Source organism: Carassius auratus, unplaced genomic scaffold (genome assembly GCF_003368295.1).
Source record: "Carassius auratus strain Wakin unplaced genomic scaffold, ASM336829v1 scaf_tig00011142, whole genome shotgun sequence".
In the NCBI taxonomy this organism is placed as follows: Eukaryota; Metazoa; Chordata; class Actinopteri; order Cypriniformes; family Cyprinidae; genus Carassius; species Carassius auratus.
The window spans coordinates 50,405-69,994 of NW_020524173.1; the positions used below are offsets into that span (position 1 = coordinate 50,405).

The 19,590-nt window shown below is 40.8% G+C and overlaps 1 protein-coding gene and 1 long non-coding RNA gene across 2 annotated transcripts in view; both read left to right on the forward strand.

Annotated features, from left to right (window-relative positions):
- The window catches only part of LOC113072961 (protein bassoon-like), a 63,060-nt gene extending 46,223 nt beyond the window's left edge, over positions 1–16,837 (forward strand). The window contains 6 exon segments of the mRNA XM_026245836.1: positions 4,016–4,450; positions 6,285–8,463; positions 8,466–10,180; positions 10,182–12,551; positions 13,675–15,718; positions 16,128–16,837. Of these exon segments, the coding sequence (XP_026101621.1) occupies positions 4,016–4,450; positions 6,285–8,463; positions 8,466–10,180; positions 10,182–12,551; positions 13,675–15,718; positions 16,128–16,837 (9,453 nt within the window).
- A 606-nt stretch (positions 16,838–17,443) lies between these two features.
- On the forward strand, positions 17,444–18,505 carry LOC113072962 (uncharacterized). The gene is made up of 3 exons (XR_003280418.1): positions 17,444–17,562; positions 17,849–17,904; positions 18,470–18,505. It is a non-coding gene; the product is annotated as an uncharacterized LOC113072962 (long non-coding RNA).
- The last annotated feature ends 1,085 nt before the right edge of the window (positions 18,506–19,590 follow it).

A 19,590-nucleotide genomic window follows, 5' to 3' on the forward strand; every position in this document is an offset into this window, starting at 1 on the left:
ATATTTAAATGTTTTACATTCTCTTTATTTAAAAAATAGCAAAAAATATTTGCATTGATCTGGTCTTTACTATTATAGGCAATCTCTATTGCTAGCACTTCTTGCTCTGTTGCCTTCTTAAGATGAATGTTGTATTCCTTATTTATAAAGTTGCTTTGGATGAATGTCTACTGAATGAATAATATAATGTATGTATTTCGCCTACATTTTCTCCTAACCACAGTTATTCTTAGATCAGTGGCTGCTTAGACAGAAATGTAGACATTTGCCATCCAAACTCTGTTCCCTGCTTGGCCAAGTGCATTAATTTGTGATATTCACCTTTTATTGCTTGATTTGGCATTGCATGTTGTTGTATAAAATGGAAAAAACAAGAGGTAGGCTATAAACGGATCGAATCCATTTCATATGGCTAGACTTACGACACCATTCTTATAATAATACAAATGCATGTTGCTTGAACTCGGTTGTACAGACTAAACTTACTGGGGCTGTAAAATACATCAATTATTGCTTTCAAAATTCTCTATGCAAATTCTTCACCACAATAGACTGACATGTTTTCTTTGCAACAAGCAGCCTGGTAGAGGAAAAGGGTGGGTTTTTCTTGGATGTCGATATGAAGCAGTGACAAGAAATTTTTGGGGTTTGGTCCTATAACCTTTGAGATACCAGCCCACATGAGTAACCACTAGTGCATGTCACCCCAATGTCCTGTAATAACTGTGTTAACATAACCTGCAAAATCCCTAAACAAGATTAGGATGACAACATTTACTGATGCATTTCTAGTTGCATTTGGTAGTGTCATACTTTACTTTTAAATTCTCTATATTTAAATGTTTTACATTCTCTTTATTTAAAAAATAGCAAAAAATATTTGCATTGATCTGGTCTTTACTATTATAGGCAATCTCTATTGCTAGCACTTCTTGCTCTGTTGCCTTCTTAAGATGAATGTTGTATTCCTTATTTATAAAGTTGCTTTGGATGAATGTCTACTGAATGAATAATATAATGTATGTATTTCGCCTACATTTTCTCCTAACCACAGTTATTCTTAGATCAGTGGCTGCTTAGACAGAAATGTAGACATTTGCCATCCAAACTCTGTTCCCTGCTTGGCCAAGTGCATTAATTTGTGATATTCACCTTTTATTGCTTGATTTGGCATTGCATGTTGTTGTATAAAATGGAAAAAACAAGAGGTAGGCTATAAACGGATCGAATCCATTTCATATGGCTAGACTTACGACACCATTCTTATAATAATACAAATGCATGTTGCTTGAACTCGGTTGTACAGACTAAACTTACTGGGGCTGTAAAATACATCAATTATTGCTTTCAAAATTCTCTATGCAAATTCTTCACCACAATAGACTGACATGTTTTCTTTGCAACAAGCAGCCTGGTAGAGGAAAAGGGTGGGTTTTTCTTGGACGTCGATATGAAGCAGTGACAAGAAATTCCATCTGTGGAGATTTTTGTTATTAGGGTGCTGTTAATATTTGCAATGAATATAAAACCTTTAATGTGTAATCTTGCTTCATAATCTGTGTAATCAATTCTAATAAACCTGCCTAACTTAGATAAATCAAGCTTGCACAGATTAAACATACAAACATTCATACTTTCTCTCGCTTTCTGTCCCCTTAATCTCAGAGTGATTAATTATGTGGCCTGTGTGTTTTTCCCATTGGGCATTGAGCTACACAGTTTTATGTAAAACGCTACAGAGGCTAAGGCCTTACACCCACAGTCTCTTAAAATGAATCTTTTAAGAGCTGTGGGCATTTCTACCCTCCTCTGTGCAGTTAAAATGTCTTTAAACTGATCTGCTAACATACTGATCTAGCTCTTGTTTTTATTTATTTTTTATGCGCTGAGCTGCGTGTAATGGCTTGTGACTAGGGACCAGAACTTGCCATATTTTCTTAACAGGAGGAAAGATGCTTTAGAAAACAAACTAATCTATATGCTAATCATTAAAAGTGGTCATTTGCATTTACAAAAATGTATTTTTATAGCGGAGAGAACTAATTTCAGTGTGAGAGCTGTATACCATGTCCGCTGAACATGAGTGGTGTGTCAAATTCAAGCCCTTCGCTTTGATTTCATTTGGCAAACTTTTGAAAGTTAAATTGTAGCTGCTCTTTCAGATGCATGCAGCAATTTGTTAAGAAAGTGGTTTATGTAACACATTTGAAATCTACTGAATGTAACGTTTATCCCAACAAGCAAAACAGTCAAGTCTCCACCTGCTTGATGGCAACATTGGGAGACACACTGTGAACTTAGAGCGAAAACCACAGACAGCAACACAGATATGCAATTAGCTAATTCAGGTCCTGTGGATGGACTGAATAATGTTAGCAAACATTTGTTGTTCACAGTAGTGTATTTTGCAAGCAATCTTGAATATTACTTTACAAATGAACTGTCCTGGCTTTGGACCCCATTAATCCATAACTGGATAGAGCATTGGTATGCTAGGTTATATTCATTAGGTATCTGCATTTAAATTAACCATGCTAATGTTCTTTGCCAACCAGATTGACCTTTTTTTTAAAATAGTGATATTAAAAATGTATAAAAAATTAAAGACATCATTAGAATCCTGTAGATATTCACTGAGGCGTCGAAGTCATATCTAGTAAATGGTGATGGTGGGTTTTTTGTCTTTTGCCAGGAAGCAACCATCTAGAAACCATCCTGACTGGAAATCCTCACAGATACCTTTTTTCTCTAAGAAGGAATATAATTGTGAGGATACTACCTCTTCAAATATCTTGGACAGAAATGGGAGATTCGAGATCAGTTTGTAATGAACTAGTTCTTTGTGGTTAAGTTGTGTTTTTTTGATGAGAGGCTTAATAACAGCCAGTTTGAAGGTTTTGGCGACATATCCTAATAACAATGATGAATTAATAATATTCCGAAGAGGATCTATGACTTTTGGAAGCACCTCTTTTAGGAGCTTAGATGGAGTAGGGTCTAACATACATCTTGTTGGTTTAGATGATTTAACAAGTTTATACAATTCTTCCTCTCCAGTAGTAGAGAATGAGTGGAACTGTTCCTCAGGCAATCTATAGCACGCTATCTGATGCGATACTATAGCTGACAGATGCATGGTTACAATTTTATCTCTAATAGTATTGATCTTAGAAGTAAAGTAGTTCATAAAGTCTTTATTGCTGTGCTGTTGGGAAATGTCAACACTTGTTGATGCTTTATTTTTTGTTAATTTAGCCACTGTATTGAATAATAATCAATACAGTTGGGTTTAACTGGTTTATGAGATTATAATATCACTGTGTTTAGTCTTTTTGCTAAAAAAGGGTTTATGGGTTTATGGGTTTATGAAGTCATCTGACTGTCCTAGATGTTAGTTTGTATATTCCTAGTGTTTTTATTTATTTTATATGTTTTTTATTATGGACTGCTTTATTATGGACAGTGAGTGTTTGCAACATGCATTTTTGAGCATTTAGAAATGAAAAGCTGATGTGTGATTCATCTGAAAGTTTTGTGAGCTCTTCATCCAAATTCAAAATTAAAATGATTTCTTAATAATGTCATGTTTAGTATCTTACAATCCTAAATTGTTGAATTAAATGCTTTGTAATTTTGAATGCACAGGAGTCTCCTGCTGTGGATAAAATTAGCCATCATTCTGAGCTTGTGTGTCTTACTGAACTTAACAGAGGCTAAATAATTGTGTGTGTTAAACACAGTGGCTTTGAAGAGAGCCAGCAAGACCTTTGAGAAAAGGTTGCATTCTTTGCCAGGCCTCAATTATTCTTGCTTGCCCAGCTTGACCAAATCCCTTTTAAATTACAATAATACTGTGAAAAAGGCTGAGAGAGTGAGAGAGAATGTCAGTGTGGTGAGTGATGCAAGAAATCACTTGTAATCTGACAATTGACACTTTCACCTTGTTTTCAGTTTTTTTCCCTTTATATCTCAATTGTTTCATGATACTTATTTCATGTTTGCCTTTCATTTTCAGAAGAAAGAATGGCTGTGTTTGACATGCCAAACCCAGAGAGCAATGTCAGGGAGCTTAGGGGATATTTCTCCTCCTGTGCCATCATCCATTGGATCTCCCCGACTACCAGGCCCAGCCAATCAACAACAACAGCGAGGGTCCAGTCAGCAAGCTGCACTGAGACCTGCAGGCCCTCAGCAGCAAAAGCCACCTGGTGCCCAAGTAAGTGGTCCTTTCTCTCCGGTAAAACAAAGGGTGCCACAATCCAAGGGCCCCTCTCAACAATTTCCTGCAACTAAGGCTGAGACAGAAAAACAAGATCAAAGCATTAACAAGAAACAAGCTATGTCCAAAACAGAAAAAGAGGGGGACATCAAAGCAACGTCTAAAAAGGGAACATCGGATAAAAAAGATGAGAAGAAAAGTAGTGGCATGCAGAAATCTAAACATGATGACGTGAGTGGCCCTCCGTGTCCTCATCACCACTGTCTATGTCTTTCATAACAGATCACTTCAGTATTCTGTGATGGGAATGTTATAAGTGGAATAATTTAACCAATATCAATTGTACTTAAAACCAGTTTCAGTTTCGTCTCAGTGGTTAATCACTATTTCCAGTGCCTGATGGTTACAAGAGCACAGTGATGAGCATCATTTGTAAACTATATATATATATATATATATATATATATATATATATATATATATATATATATATATATATATATATATATATATATATATATATATATATTAGGGGTGTAACGGTTCACAAAATTCACGGTTCGGTTCGATACGATACACTGATGTCACGGTTCGGTTCGGTTCGGTTCGATACGTTTTAGATACAGCAAAATGTAAAAACATCTCAACTTTTCAGAATGCCGCAAGCGCACCGCGGGTCATGTGACAAGAACTAACCAATCAGCTTCATCCTTTCCCGTAACAACGTTGAGAGCTCAGCCAAGATGAAGGATCAGCTGATCATAGTTGTATATGGATTGCAATTTTGAAATAAATTTAGTAGCAGAGCTACTGCAAGCGATTTTTAGAGCTGCAAATCCATTTATCCTTCGCTGAAATTTCCGCGTCTCATGGAGAGAGCACGTCATTGTTGCTTAGCAAAGACAGACGCCTCATGAGCGCTTCTGCCCAAGCGCTTTGGAAAGGAGGAGAAAGACGCGCTTAGCGTTTTCCATGCGTTTTTAGGCACGATATGTGAACGGCCCCTAAGGCGCTCGCTCACTCAGCACGCGCTGAAGGCTCGTTGCAAAATGTCGAATGCCTTTAACAGACCAGAAATATAAGATCCTAAAATAACCAACAGGTCTGGTGTTTGGGTTGGATTCCCTGTAAGCTATAGTTTCTAAATGCTGCAGGGATAGTTTGCTGCGTGCATGTTTCTCCTTTTTTTCGTCTTTTCCCAGATAGTACTGACGCATATATCCCAGATATTCCCGCTGGTGTTTTTTTTTTTTTTTTTTTTTATTCCCGCTGGTGTACCCTGTCATGTTGCAGATGCGACATACCGTTGTTTTTTTATCCACCACTCTCTTGCCATCACCATTATAGCTTAAAGGGAATCCAAAGTGCACCCAAACACCAGACCTGTTGGTTATTGGAGGATCTTCTCATTTCTAGTCTGTTAAACGCATTGGCTATTTTGCAACGAGCCTTCAGCGCGTACTGAGTGAGCGAGCGCCTGCTGAGTAGCCTAACATAAACATATAAGATGGTGTTTTTTTCTTCTTCGGGAGTGTCAGGGGCGTTGCCTGTTACGTTGTTTGGGTTATTGGGCTACCTTGTTGAACGCATATCATTATATTTCTCTCTCTCTCTCTCTTTTTTTTTTTTTTCAAATATAATTAATTACTCCAACGAACCGTTCGGTATACATAATGCGTACCGCGTACCGAACCGAAAGCGTCGTACCGAACGGTTCAATACGAATACGCGTATCGTTACACCCCTAATATATATATATATATATATATATATATATATATATATATATCCATTACAAGGAACAGATGCATGCCATTTTTATTTATATTATTACCTAGTATGATTTTCATAATACTTTTACTAAAATTTTCATTAGGATTTAGATTCACTTTTGACCTCATACCCTCCAGGTTTTGCATGCTTGTGTAATGTATGCCATTTGCATGTTTTGTATATTGTTCTTAATAAACTTGAAATGTTTTATGTTTGATAATTTTGTAAATCTTTCAGTATAATTGATATATTCATATGACCTATGACCTAATGCACTGTCCTTTATTTACAGGATTCCAACAAGTCTAGCACACAGAGCCTGAGTGATACAGGCTACTCCTCAGATGGTATATCCAGCTCCCAGAGTGAGATTACTGGCTTGATCCAAGAGGACTCTATGAAGCTTAGTGAGAGAGGGATCTCTGAACAACGAAGCCCCCCAAGTCCATCTGAACTAACAAAACTGGAAAGTTCTATGCGACCTCTGTTGGAGTCACATACAGCCACTGACCAAGGACAGCATCGTGATGGAAGAGACACCACAGAACAGCAAAGACCTCAATCTCTGTCTATAACACAAGATCAGGAATATGAGTCTGATGAGGAAGCATCAGATGATCTCAGTTGTAAATTAAGACATGACTATGTGGAAGACAGTAGCGAAAGTGGCCTTTCTCCATTACCACCCCGACAGAAGAAGTCACAGAAAGACCTGACCGATGAAGAGTTCATGAGGAGACAAATTCTGGAAATGAGTGCAGATGAGGAAGATACAGAAGATGTTGAGGGCCACATAAAGACAAAAAGAAGCCATAAACACAGTGGAGATCTAGGAAAAGAGAGACGTCGTCTGACACAGCAATCTAGCAGTTTTGAAGAAGACACTAAAAGCACTGATAGCTATAAATCAGGCGAAGCGGATGACATGATGGCCTCACAAGGTGGTCTGAGACGATTTAAAACTATTGAGCTAAATAATACAAACAGCTACAATCGTGACATGGAACTCAGCACAGATCATGACCTCAGGGAGCCTGAGCTTGAGATGGAAAGCCTTACTGGGTCACCTGAAGAAAGGTCAAGGGGAGAATACTCATCAACTCTCCCTGCAACCACACCGAGTTATACCTCTGGAACTTCTCCAACCTCTGTGTCATCAATGGAAGATGACAGTGATAGCAGTCCTAGCAGACGACAAAGGCTTGAGGAAGCAAAGCAGCAAAGAAAAGCAAGGCATCGATCCCATGGTCCACTACTGCCCACCATTGAGGACTCATCAGAAGAAGATGAATTGCGAGAAGAAGAGGAACTTCTGAGAGAGCAGGAGAAGATGAGAGACTTAGAGCAGCAAAGGATTCGTAGTACAGCCAGAAAAACTAAAAGGGATAAAGAGGAACTGAGGGCACAAAGGCGCAGAGAGAGGTCAAAGACACCTCCTAGTAACCTTTCACCTATTGAAGATGCATCCCCAACAGAGGAGCTCAGACAAGCTGCTGAAATGGAAGAACTCCATAGATCATCCTGCTCAGAATACTCTCCCTCGATGGATTCAGAGGCTGAAGGATTTGAGATGGGTTCAAAGCTGTACAAGTCTGGCAGTGAATATAATCTGCCTACATTTATGTCTTTGTACTCTCCAACAGAGAAAACCTCTGCTGTCTCTCCCTCTGCAGCAGATAAATCATTAAAAAGTGCTGAAGAGGTTTATGAGGAAATAATGCGAAAAGCAGAGATGATGCAAAAGCAGCAGCAACGGGCACCAGGAAGACAAGGACAACAAAACCAGGAAAGAGTCCTTCAAACAGACAAGAAACACCATTTAGATTCTGGAACAACTTCTTTGAGTCCAGGTACAAGTCCTACCCAGATCTCAGCTCCAGTTTCATTATCTGGAAATGATTCTTCAGGACGAGGGACACAAAGAGTGCATGCTACACAACAGAGTCAAGTTAGAATGAGCAACCAATCCCCTAAAGGAAGCCATGTTACTGGTTCCCCACAATCTCAAGTTAGGCATCCTCCTCCTACACAGCCTCAAGGAAGACCTGGTGTTCAGGGGAAAGTACAGGGTCAAGTGCCTGATCCTGGAGCGTCCTCCTTAACATCAAAGATGTTCTCATACTTTAAAGGCTCAAGTCCTTCAACATCCCCTTCCACTTCCCCCACACAAAGTCCAACACGTACCCCTGCACCTAGTACAACCTCTACAGTGGCACATACTCAAACCTCTCAGGTCCCTCATAGAGCTGGGGCACCACGTCTTTCAAGACAGCAGTCCTCCCAAGATTCCCCTGTTATGGTGATTACATTGGGATCAGGAACTAGCAGTCAAACCAAACCAGTGACAGTGAATTCCTCCACCTCACCTTTGTCCTCACCAACAAAAGACAGCCAACAGACAATTTATCAGACTCAACATGCAACATCAAAGTCACCCACTTCACCACAGAAATATCCAGCCCACCCATCACCTCAAATAGCTTGCAAAGGACACAGATATCAGAACGAGTGAGCACTGCCACCTCTGCTGGTTCTCAAAGTAGTGGATCTCTTCCTGCGGGAAACATATCCTTGTGTAGAATCTCAACAGTACCTGGTACCTCAAGAGTTGTAGAGCAAAGCACAATTGCCCCAAGTAGTAATATAGTGGATCTTAGAGCACCAATGAAGCCTGCTCCAATTATTATGACAGATCAGGGTATGGACCTAACATCTCTAGCTTCTGATACACGTCGATACTCATTTGATGCAGAAATACAACCAAATCGTCATACTGCTGTACAACCTCTTATAATGAATCTAAATGCACAGGCACAACCTCAGGTGTCAACAACTACACCAACAACTGTAAGTGTGACTGTGGCAGCATCTATGTTCATATCACAGCCAAAGCAACCAGTCGTATATGGAGATCCTTTACAACATAGAGTCGACTATGGTCAAGGAGTTGGATCTGCAGTCTGTCTGACCCAAACCAGGCCAATTATCACAGATCCATCCATTCCAAAAATTGATGCTTGTCTGGAAAATTTAGGCATTCAACAGCAGCAACTTCAGAAGCAGCAACAGAAGCTACAGCAGCAACAAGAGATCCTTGAGCAACAGCTCCAGCAGCATCAACAAAATGCATCTTTTGCCCGGTACAACTTAGCTAATCAGGTGCAACCAATATTGTTAAAGAAGGACTTGGTGGTAAGTCAGAACACTGGTGGAGGCACCCAAACAGCAGTTAGTTCCATTACCAAAATATCTCCACTACCTCCACCACAATTATCATGCTCTGCATCTACCACCCCTACACTTGGTCATGACATATATGGTGGGGTGGCTTTGGAACTAAAGAACAAGCCTGCTGTAATGAATCTCTCCACAGGGAAGCCCCAGGTAATGATGGTGCAGTTGGATGAGAATGGCACTCAGGGAGGTACAGTAACCCAGCTTATTAAAAGGGAGGAGCCACCTCCACCAGTAGATGTTCTAGATCTCACCGGACAGATTAAACCAGAGAATCAGTTAGCTTGTTGTGATGTTGTCTACAATTTGCCATTTGCAGGTAGTTGCTCAGGCCCATTTGCTCAAAGAGGAAAAACAGCACCGTCAGATCCTTCTATTGAGCCATCCCAAGGTCCTGGGCAGCAAAGCCAAACTGGAAAAGATGGCTACCAAACAGTAAATATACAAGCATCTGCGGATGAACACAAATCTTTTACCTTGCCTCCCCCAGGACGACTCCCACCATCAATGTCAGACAACGATTTAGCAAGTTCAAGTCTCCAATATTATCAAAAAACTGATCCTGGGGACCTAGCAGTGGATTTAAGCACCATGAAGCAGGCTTATGAAGCAGGATATCTAGGAATGGGTGCCCAATATGGATCATACACAGATCTTCGCCATCAAGGAAGTGATTCGGCTCCACCATTACCTTTGCGAAGATATGGCTCAATGTCCAATATAAATGCTGAATATAGCTATCTTTCACGTGACCTTGGTGCTTTTCAAGACTCAAATCTTGCACAGTATAGTGCCACTACAGCTAGAGAGATTAGCAGAATGTGTGCTGCTCTTAACTCCATGGAACAGTTTGGTAGCCGTTACACCAGTAATCCTGATCTTCTGCAGTATGGTGCTGGGAGAGCAGGTCCCATAGGAAGACTTAACCTTCAACAAGGCCTAGCATCTATTAGAGGCCAATCTTTTGTATGGTCCTGATGGCAGACCCACAGTAAATGGTCAAACACTTACAAATTTAATTAATGCTAGACAAGCTAGCCTAAGGTCTTTGTATCCCCCTGCTGTAAGGACAGCTGATGGCATGATATATTCTACTATCAACACCCCGATAGCCTCCACCCTGCCAATCACCACCCAGCCTGCCCCTGTTGTCAATCCTATGTTAAGTGGAGTATATGGATCTTACCCTTCAGCCAATGTAACTGCTGTACCTCTGGCTAGCCTCACCAGGTTGCCTCAAGTTACCCCAAGAATGCCTCTTAATACCCAAGGACCCTACATGTATCCACCTCCAAATCGATTTTCAGTAACACCACCAGATACATCATCGGGAAGTGTGCCACCTTCTAGTACCTCCCAGGAATCTCCAGTTTATCTGGGAAAGCCTACAGCACCTTGCAATATGTCAACAACTGCATCACCTAAAACTGGTCAACCTGTTTCAAATTTGGGTATGCAAAGCATACAGTCAGCACATACTAGTACAGTGCCAGTTCAATCGGTTGGAAATGAACAGGTTTCCTTGGCTCATATTTCAGCAGAAGGTACTAAATCACAACTCCCAATACAGCCCCAAACTCAACCACAGTCATTGGTCAAAGGTCAGGAACAAAGCCAAACTCAAAGTCAGCCACAAACACAATTTCAAATATTAACAGTGCCTCAAAAACAAACCCAGACAATTACCAGAGTTTTTCCAGATGCATCTGCCAGTACCACTATAACCACATCTGCTAATATTGAGAAGGAAAAAGAAGAGGAACGATTGCGACTACAACAGGAGCAGCTCTTGCAGCTAGAGCGAGAACGGGTTGAGTTGGAGAAATTGCGTCAGCTACGTCTACAAGAGGAGTTGGAGAGGGACCGCATGGAGCTCCAGAGGCACAGAGAGAAAGAACATCAGCTCATGCAGAGGGAGATTCAAGAGCTACAGACAATCAAGCAGCAGGTTCTTCAGCAGCAGCAGGCTGAGAGGGAAACCCAGCTTGTGATGCATAGAGAGCAGCTGGCACAGCAAAGGATGCAGCTAGACCACATTCAGTCACTGCAACAGCAACTCCAGCAGCAGCTAGAAGAACAAAAAAGGCAGAAAACAGCGGCCATTGAAGCAGCAGCGGCAGCAGCTGCAGCAGAGGCAGCGGCTGCTTCAGCAGCTGCTGCAGCAGCAGCTACAACAGCTCAAGGTGCCATTCAAGGTGTAATGGTTGGTGGAACTACACCTCAAACCATCTCAATTATCTATGATCAGAGTGGTAGAATTATTCCACAAGAGGGCCAGAGTGTGCAGATCTTGCCATGTGCTGATGGGCAGGTGGTCCAGGCAGTGGTGTCTACTAGGCCTTTGCCGAGCTCTTCTTCAGAGATGTCCCTTAAAAATAGTGAAGATCATGGAGATGGTTGGCTTATGAAGAAACAAAACTCTATGCCTCGTTTGAGGAATGGATCAGAGGATGAGTCAGTCAAGAGAATTGCAGATTGCAGTGTCCAAACAGATGATGAAGACACAGAGGATAAACTCATGTCACGTCGTCGTAGAACTAGACGTATAGCTGACTGCAGCGTTCAGACAGATGAAGAAGACCAGGGAGATTGGGAAAGTCAGCCAATACGCCGCAGACGTTCAAGATATTCAAAGCACTCTGAACAAACTGCAGAGACTAAGAGTGATGCATCTAAATCTAGCATTGCCATTCAGACCACCAATGACTCCTCATGTCAGACTGACTCAGACCAGTTGGGTAGAATTTCTCCAGCTATTCACATTACTATGGCTGAAACATCAAAGGTTGAACTCCTTCACTACATATCTGCTCCAGAAAGGACCCATAAGGGAGAGAGTTTAGCCTGTCAAACTGATCCGGAGCCACAATCCCAAGGAGTGGTTGCTCCTCAGCTCAGTGTTCCAACTACTGTTAGCCCCTATTCCACTAGTCTGCAATTAGTTGGTTCCATGCAAACCAAGTTTGAAAGGAGGAAGCCAGACCCATTAGATATTGGATACCAGCAAGCTCAGCAGCAAAATGAATCTCCTTCCCGTCAACCTCCCAAATCTCCACAAGTACTGTACTCTCCAGTGTCTCCGTTGTCACCCCATCGTATGCTGGAGACTACCTTTGCTTCCAGTGAGAAACTTAACAAGGCACATGTGACACCCCAACAAAAAGCCTTCACTGCAGAGTCACCACAAAGGCATCAAACTATTCCAAGGCCCATAAAGAGTGTTCAGCGATCCATGTCAGATCCTAAGCCTCTCAGTCCAACATCAGAGGACCCAGCCAAGGCCAAATTCTCCTTATACCAAAGTCAAACCAGCTCACCGAGTCAGGTATGGAACTGTTTCATTGTTACTTGCAAAAGTTTATTTATTATACAGTTTTCTGTTGTTTACAACAAAAGTACAGCTTGTAAATATTAATTTCAGACAATTCATTAAATTCATTTTTCTTACCATTTATACACAGGGATATATAATAGTATAGACTTTAATACTTCTGTTAAACAATTTTTATTTTTATTTTAATAAGGTCTAGGTTGGGCTTATCTGTTCACATGTTAAGAAATATATATAAATCAAATATTTTAAAATAAAAATATTTATTTAGTTATAATATAGTAATTTTTTTTTCATTTGCTATTTATTCCCTGCTCTCTTTACCTTATATTTAAATACACACACACACACACACACACACACACACACACACACAGAGAAAAACTGCTATATCTGGCAAAGTCTAAGAAATGCTAGATGGTGGCACAAAGTGTAGGTATACTGGGTCAGCCCTGCAGCCCTGTTTGTCAGCAGCTGGTCAGAGAGGTCTGAGTCTTACATTTTCAGTTTGATTCCTGTCTAAGGAATGTTCAAGCTCAGTTAAAGAACTACACACCTGCTAAAAGGAAGCTATTTTCTTCTGTCACTTCATTCAGTGTGCATTTTAACTGAATGTCCTTAATTGATTCTGCACTCTACATTACTGAGGGTATGTAGATGTTGTTTGTTTGTTATATTACATTTTAATATTTATTGTGGTTACACAAAAATTATTACAGTTAGACTGTTGACAGTTTTATCCATGTTATATATATATATATATATATATATATATATATATATATATATATATATATATATATATATATATATATTGCCTAATTGATTCTGAAACCACTAGTTATTTATAGAATATATATGTTGTAAGGTAATGTTTTGATTTTTGTTTTCCAAATCTCAAGTACATTGTATGTCCCAAATTCTTTTAAGAGGGACATTTGGAAAATGAAAGAGATAAATACAGAGTTGATACCCTGTGATAAAACTGTCTGTATTCAGTTTTACCTAATTTGACATAAAAACTTTTATTCCATTTTCTTTTTAAAGTATTAAGGAAAATGGTAGTAAAATTTTCTCTGCTGTCATTTTAATCAATCTCTAAAATCTCTCCTCTCAGATGTCTGCCTTGCAGCAGCAGAATGCAATGATGAGAAAGGTGAAGAGAACTCTCCCCAGTCCCCCTCCAGATGAGGCACCTGTACCAATTGTAACATCAGCAATTCCCCATATATACAGTTCTCCCGGAGCATCCCAGAGGGTTTTGCCACGTCCTGGACAGGGTGCAACGAAGGCAGGCTTGCTGAGTGAACTGAAAGCTGTAGAGCAAGAATCCACCAAATTACGTAAACAACAGATAGAGTTAGAGGAAGAGGAGAAGGAGATTGATGCTAAGTTGCGATGCTTGGAACTAGGCATCACTCATCGCAAGGAAACCAGGGTTAAAGAGAGAGAGAGACGAGAGTTGGCATACTTGCGATACATGGGGGATGCACGTGACTACATGTCAGACAGTGAGCTGAATAATTTGCGACTAGCTGGGGTAGCACCAGGCTCCTATGAAGAAAATGGAATGTTGTCACGTCCAAGTACAGCACCTCTTAACCAGTTTACTTCTGATTTGAATGCATCTCAGTATCCTCCTACCTCATCATATGTTCCATATCAATATCCACAGGCCCATCCCACACCCACACAACCACCCACTGTAGCCTATCAGCAGATAGGGTTTCAAACAACACCATACCCAACCTCCTCACAGCCCCAGCCTGGAACCTTCCAACCTCATCCTCCTCAACCTTCAACCTATCAGACCCCGGGGCCATACCAGACTCATAGCTATGGTCAGCCTACTTATGAGTCTGATTTTGGTTTGCAGCAGCCCAGTCACCAAGGATTCCAACAACCCACTGCACATTTACCAGGGCAGACCCTACCTTATCCTGCACAAAGCATCCCCTTCCAACCCCAAGCAGACATGCTTTCTGCGCATCAAAGGCCAAGACAAACCTCGCTTGCTGATCTCGAACAAAAGCTACCAACAAACTATGAAGTTATCAGTAATCCTTCAGTTCCAATAGCAACTTCAGCTCAAGAAACTGGATTCAGTGGTGTCTATTCCTCACCACTGAGCAATGCTTATGGCCAGTATCGCCCCTCTGACCAACCTCTGACTGAACATATACCAAGTCCATCATCAGGATATGTAACGGATAGTGTCTATGCCACAAATCTAGAACAAAATATTCCCAGAAATTATGTCATGATTGATGATATCAATGAACTTACAAAAGAAAATATGGGGTCCTCTGACATGTCACGGGTAGGTTATGCAAGTGAGAATGGCCCACGTGGACCAACTTATGGCGATGGTTCTGAGAATTTATATGGAAGAGCTTCAAATACCTATCAAAGTGCAGTAGACAGCCATGTACATTCAAGTACCACTGTAACTGGTGGTACAGGTTATTATTATGATGACTATAAACATTCTTCCCGTAGTAGTGGGGGAATGGGCAGCCAGAAACACTCATCCAAAAATTTGGCACCTGCAGTTTCATCAAAACGTAGCAAACATAGGAAGCAAGGCATGGAACACAAGATCTCGAAGTTCTCTCCAATTGAAGAAGCTCGAGATGTAGAGTCTGATCTAGCCTCCTACACCATGACAACATCAACAGGTGGTAGTTGCACTGTGGTGTCCAGGACTGGCGTGAAAAAGAGCTATGATCAACAGAAGTATTACGGATCAAGAGAGGCACTGGAAGAGGATGACCGTCTTTATGGATCCGGACGATCAAGGTCCACAGGTTATGGCATGGATAAAATTTCCTCCAGAGATTCAAGTGGCTACCGAAGTAAGTCTTACGAGAGGGATGCCATGGAACGATCACAGAGGGGCACCCATGGCCGTAGTGGCCGTCCTTCTATGCGTACGCAGAACTCAGAGGAAGAGAGCCCTCTGAGTCCTGTTGGAAAGCCCATGGGAATTGGTCGTGGCTCTGTGCCAGATCCTCATGATGTACGAAATCAGTATGGCTCCAGTCATTCCTTACCAGATGTACAGGACCATCATATAAAGGATATGCCTAAGAGTCATGTATATAAGCCAGAAGACCCTTACCTTGCTGATGACATGCACTGTGCTGTTTCAGACAGTGAAGGTAACTGGTGCTGAATTTAAAAACTGCACGTTAAAATGCACCCAACAGTTAAAAGTTGCATGCCAATAATCTTGCTTTAAAGGCAGAGAGAATGAAAGTTTGGACTACTGTTGTACATGAATGCTGTCATCAGTGCATGAAACCATATATGCCTTATTGCATGAACTGCATGGTGTTATCTGTTTTAGAGTGTGATTCAAATGTTGGTTGATTCTGTCTTTTGGTTATTCTCGTTGATGGGAGTTTTTGTTGGCTTCCTTTTCTTTTTTCTTTGGATATTTTCTTTGGGTATTTTCTTTGGGATTTGAGCGTTGCATGGCTTCAGTGTGTTCATATCCTGTTCTTTGCCATTGACACTTCCTACTGTAAATGTCGAAGTATTGACTTTCTCCCTTAATTTCCCAAAAAGCCTATCATTTGGGTCAGGAGGAAACAGACTGGTTTGAAAAACCACGTGAACCACGGTCAGATCGCTCTAGACACCATGGGAGTGGAAGTCACTCATCCTCTAGCAGGAGGAGCAATGTAAAGCACACTTACCATGATTATGATGAGCCTCCTGAAGAAGACCTGTGGCCTCAAGACGAGTATGGACATCAACGACATTCCTCTTCCACCTCATCTCGGGAACACCGTCAACATGCCAGTAGTTCAGGAAGACACCCTTCTTCTCGTCATTCATCAGATGATCCCAGGTCTTCTCGTTCTACACGATCACATCCAAAAGATCCTTCCACCCGACCAGACGGCCGTGCCACCTCATCCTCTGCACAGAAAAGATCCCCCGATCCACGATCTGCCGGTCACCGAGATTCAGGAGACTACTCCCGTGATCCATCAAGCCACCACCATGGCTCAAGTGGACAACGGGGGCAGAGGCAACCAAGCTCATCAAGGAGGCAGGAGCCCTCTTCAAGGTTCCAGGCCACAGCAGGGTCTTGGGAGAGCAGCAGCCACAAACACAACAAGGACAGCAGCGATCGACAGCAGGACAGCAAGTGTCTGCCAAGCAGACAGGGTCTCAACCACCTGAGACAGGGCAGCAAGGACAACAACAATTGGGACAAACAACCCGTACACAGCAGCAGCCACCACAGCAACTTGGGCAACAGCCATTGACCACAATGGGAACAACTCAGCCCACAACCACAGCTGCTAGCATGGGAACAGGTACAACTCAGCAGCAATCTAAAACCTGGTCAGGCTCCACCACAGGCAAGACAACAGCCAGGGGGACCACCAATGCCCAACCAGCTGCTGCTATGGTGAGTTTCATAAATCACTTGATGCCTTACCATTTAAGCTATTTTTAATCTGCTCCTTCAGGTATAGTTTACATTTAATCCTTTTCACATTTTGTTATAAAAGACTTGTATGTGATTGCCTTTGAAAACATGATTGACAAATACATTTTTAAAATTAGTTTACAGTATCTTTTAACATTGCCCCTTCATGCCCTTTGATTGACTATACAGGCAAAACCTGACACAGCTGCGCCTGCTCCTGCTCCTGCTCCTGCACCAAACTCCTGCAGTTGCTATTGGATCAAAAGCTGCACCTCAGGCTGCAAAAATACCCCAGATTCCTGCCACAGGAATTGGTAAGTGGAAAAAAACTCTGCTAATTCAGAATAATTAGTACACTTTTGTGTTTAGCTAAATAGGGAACATTCATTACTTGTGTATGATCTAAGCACAAGATCATTTTTGCCTTTCAGGTTTCAAAGGCAGCACCTCGGCCAGGGGGTATAGGCAGTGCAGCACAGCAGCCTGCTGAAGGGGAAAATGTTCTTTCAAAGATCCTGCAGGGAGGAGCAGCAGAACAAGCTGGAAAAATAGGAGATGGTATGGATCTGTGAAACATAACAGTCAGAAACAGAGACATATGTTATGGAGAATATGTGTAATTAGTTGCCATTTGGCTTTCTTCCACAAAAGTTTGCACTACAGTATTTTAGGGATAGCACCCAAGGGTTCCTTGGGTTTAAGTACCAAATTTCTAGAGGCCTATGCAGGACTGTGTTACTCCTACTTAGGATTTAATCTATAGCCTTTGATTTTCCAGCCCAGAATTTTTGATATGCCACCAGTGACCTTAATTCTGGTTTTGCTTTGCTTATCTTTCACACAGCTGTATCTGCTCTCGGAAAGAAGTTCACTTCATTTTGGTGATCAGCTGATAGCACGGTGAGAAAACACTTGGTAACACTTATTAGTAGCTTATTAGCATGCATATTACTAGAATATTAGCAATTTATTAGTGCTAATTAACAACATATTAATACATTATTCTACTTGACCTTATTCTACATCCCTAATCTTACCCAATACCTAAACCTATCAACTATCTTCTTACTAACTATTAATAAGTAGCAAATTAAGAATTTATTGAGAGAAATGTTGTAGTTAATAGTTAACAAGTGTTACCTATTCTAAAGTGTTACCAAACACTTTATGCATTGACCTTCTGAAAAGACCAGCATGAATTTGTTCCAGTGTGGTTTATGATAACTAGTGCTGGATTGATTACCATGTTGACCAACAAAATGTAACTTGTAAAGCTGTTTCTTTGCTGGTTAAGTTTAAAAAGCATGCTGTGGAAATCAGCATCCAAAACATATGTTGGTGTACAGACTCCAGACATACTTGACTGATAGAGCAGGATTGAAACATTTCTTGCATTAGCTTTTAAATGATTAGTGTTTGTAACATTTTACTGTTACCTGTATAAACTTTATTTTCTGTTCCTCAGGCATTTCTTGTTGGGGTGACTTGGAGTTAGAACTGACAAAAAACTATGAATATGTGTCTGCCATTTAATATCTCTAGCTGAAGGCGGGTACACCTGAGTAAACTGGTGAGTATTTTATTCTAACTTCACTTTACTTTAAATTTCAAAACAAGTTTAAAAAATCTAACCCACGCTATATAAATCCCAAATGGTGACAAATTAAAATTTTAACTTAGTTGTCAGTGCACAGTTTCATTGCATTGTGGAAGATAAACCAACTGATGCTTTTACAAATGTGCAATTTGCAAATACACTGACTACAGCTGGAAAGAACAGGCTTTGACTAGCTATTTAAGGGTGAACGACAAAGTATTTGTTGAGTGATTTTGGTTCTTTATTGAGTGACAACCACATTTAAATACAAGTGTGAATCCCCTAAATTAGTTTTATGTTTAAATGGAAAGAAGTCACTCTTTTAAAATTGCGATAATTGACACCATGGTAACCATAACAACATTCTGGTGGCACTATTGTGCAACTTGCGCAATATTAATGTTAAAGTTTAGAGCTCAGATTAGATGACCCTGTTCTGAAGCCATTCTGATCTAACTTTTCACTTTTCAGCATGGGTGAACTGGGCCAGTAAAAGTGAGCTATAGCTATATTAGCAGGCAGATCAGTGGGTTTGGATTAGCATTAGCATTCGGGGCAAAGCTCAGTCATCTTTGTGCCAAGAATATTCTGATGAGTCACATTAATCAAGACTCAAAAAAACACAAATTGCAAGAATTGTACCAGTAATTCATATTGAAACAGTAATAGATAAAGTAAAGGAAAAAGTACAGTGTTATTAGCATTGTATTGGCTACTGAACAGCAGTGAACATGGTTTGTATAACCGAATAAAATCCATTTCTGTTGGACCTCTATTATCTTTGCTGAACATAGCCAATGAGTCCATATATTATTTAATTAAATTTCTATAGTCACTATATTTCTCCCATTCATTAATCTACCTGTGGTAGTATGTCACTGGTACTGTATCATGGTGACTTGTGGTCTTTTACTGTCAGTGGGTGTGCCTGCACGTGTAGATCCAGAGAAAGGATTGGGATAAAATAGGTTTAGGGGCTCCTTAAATCA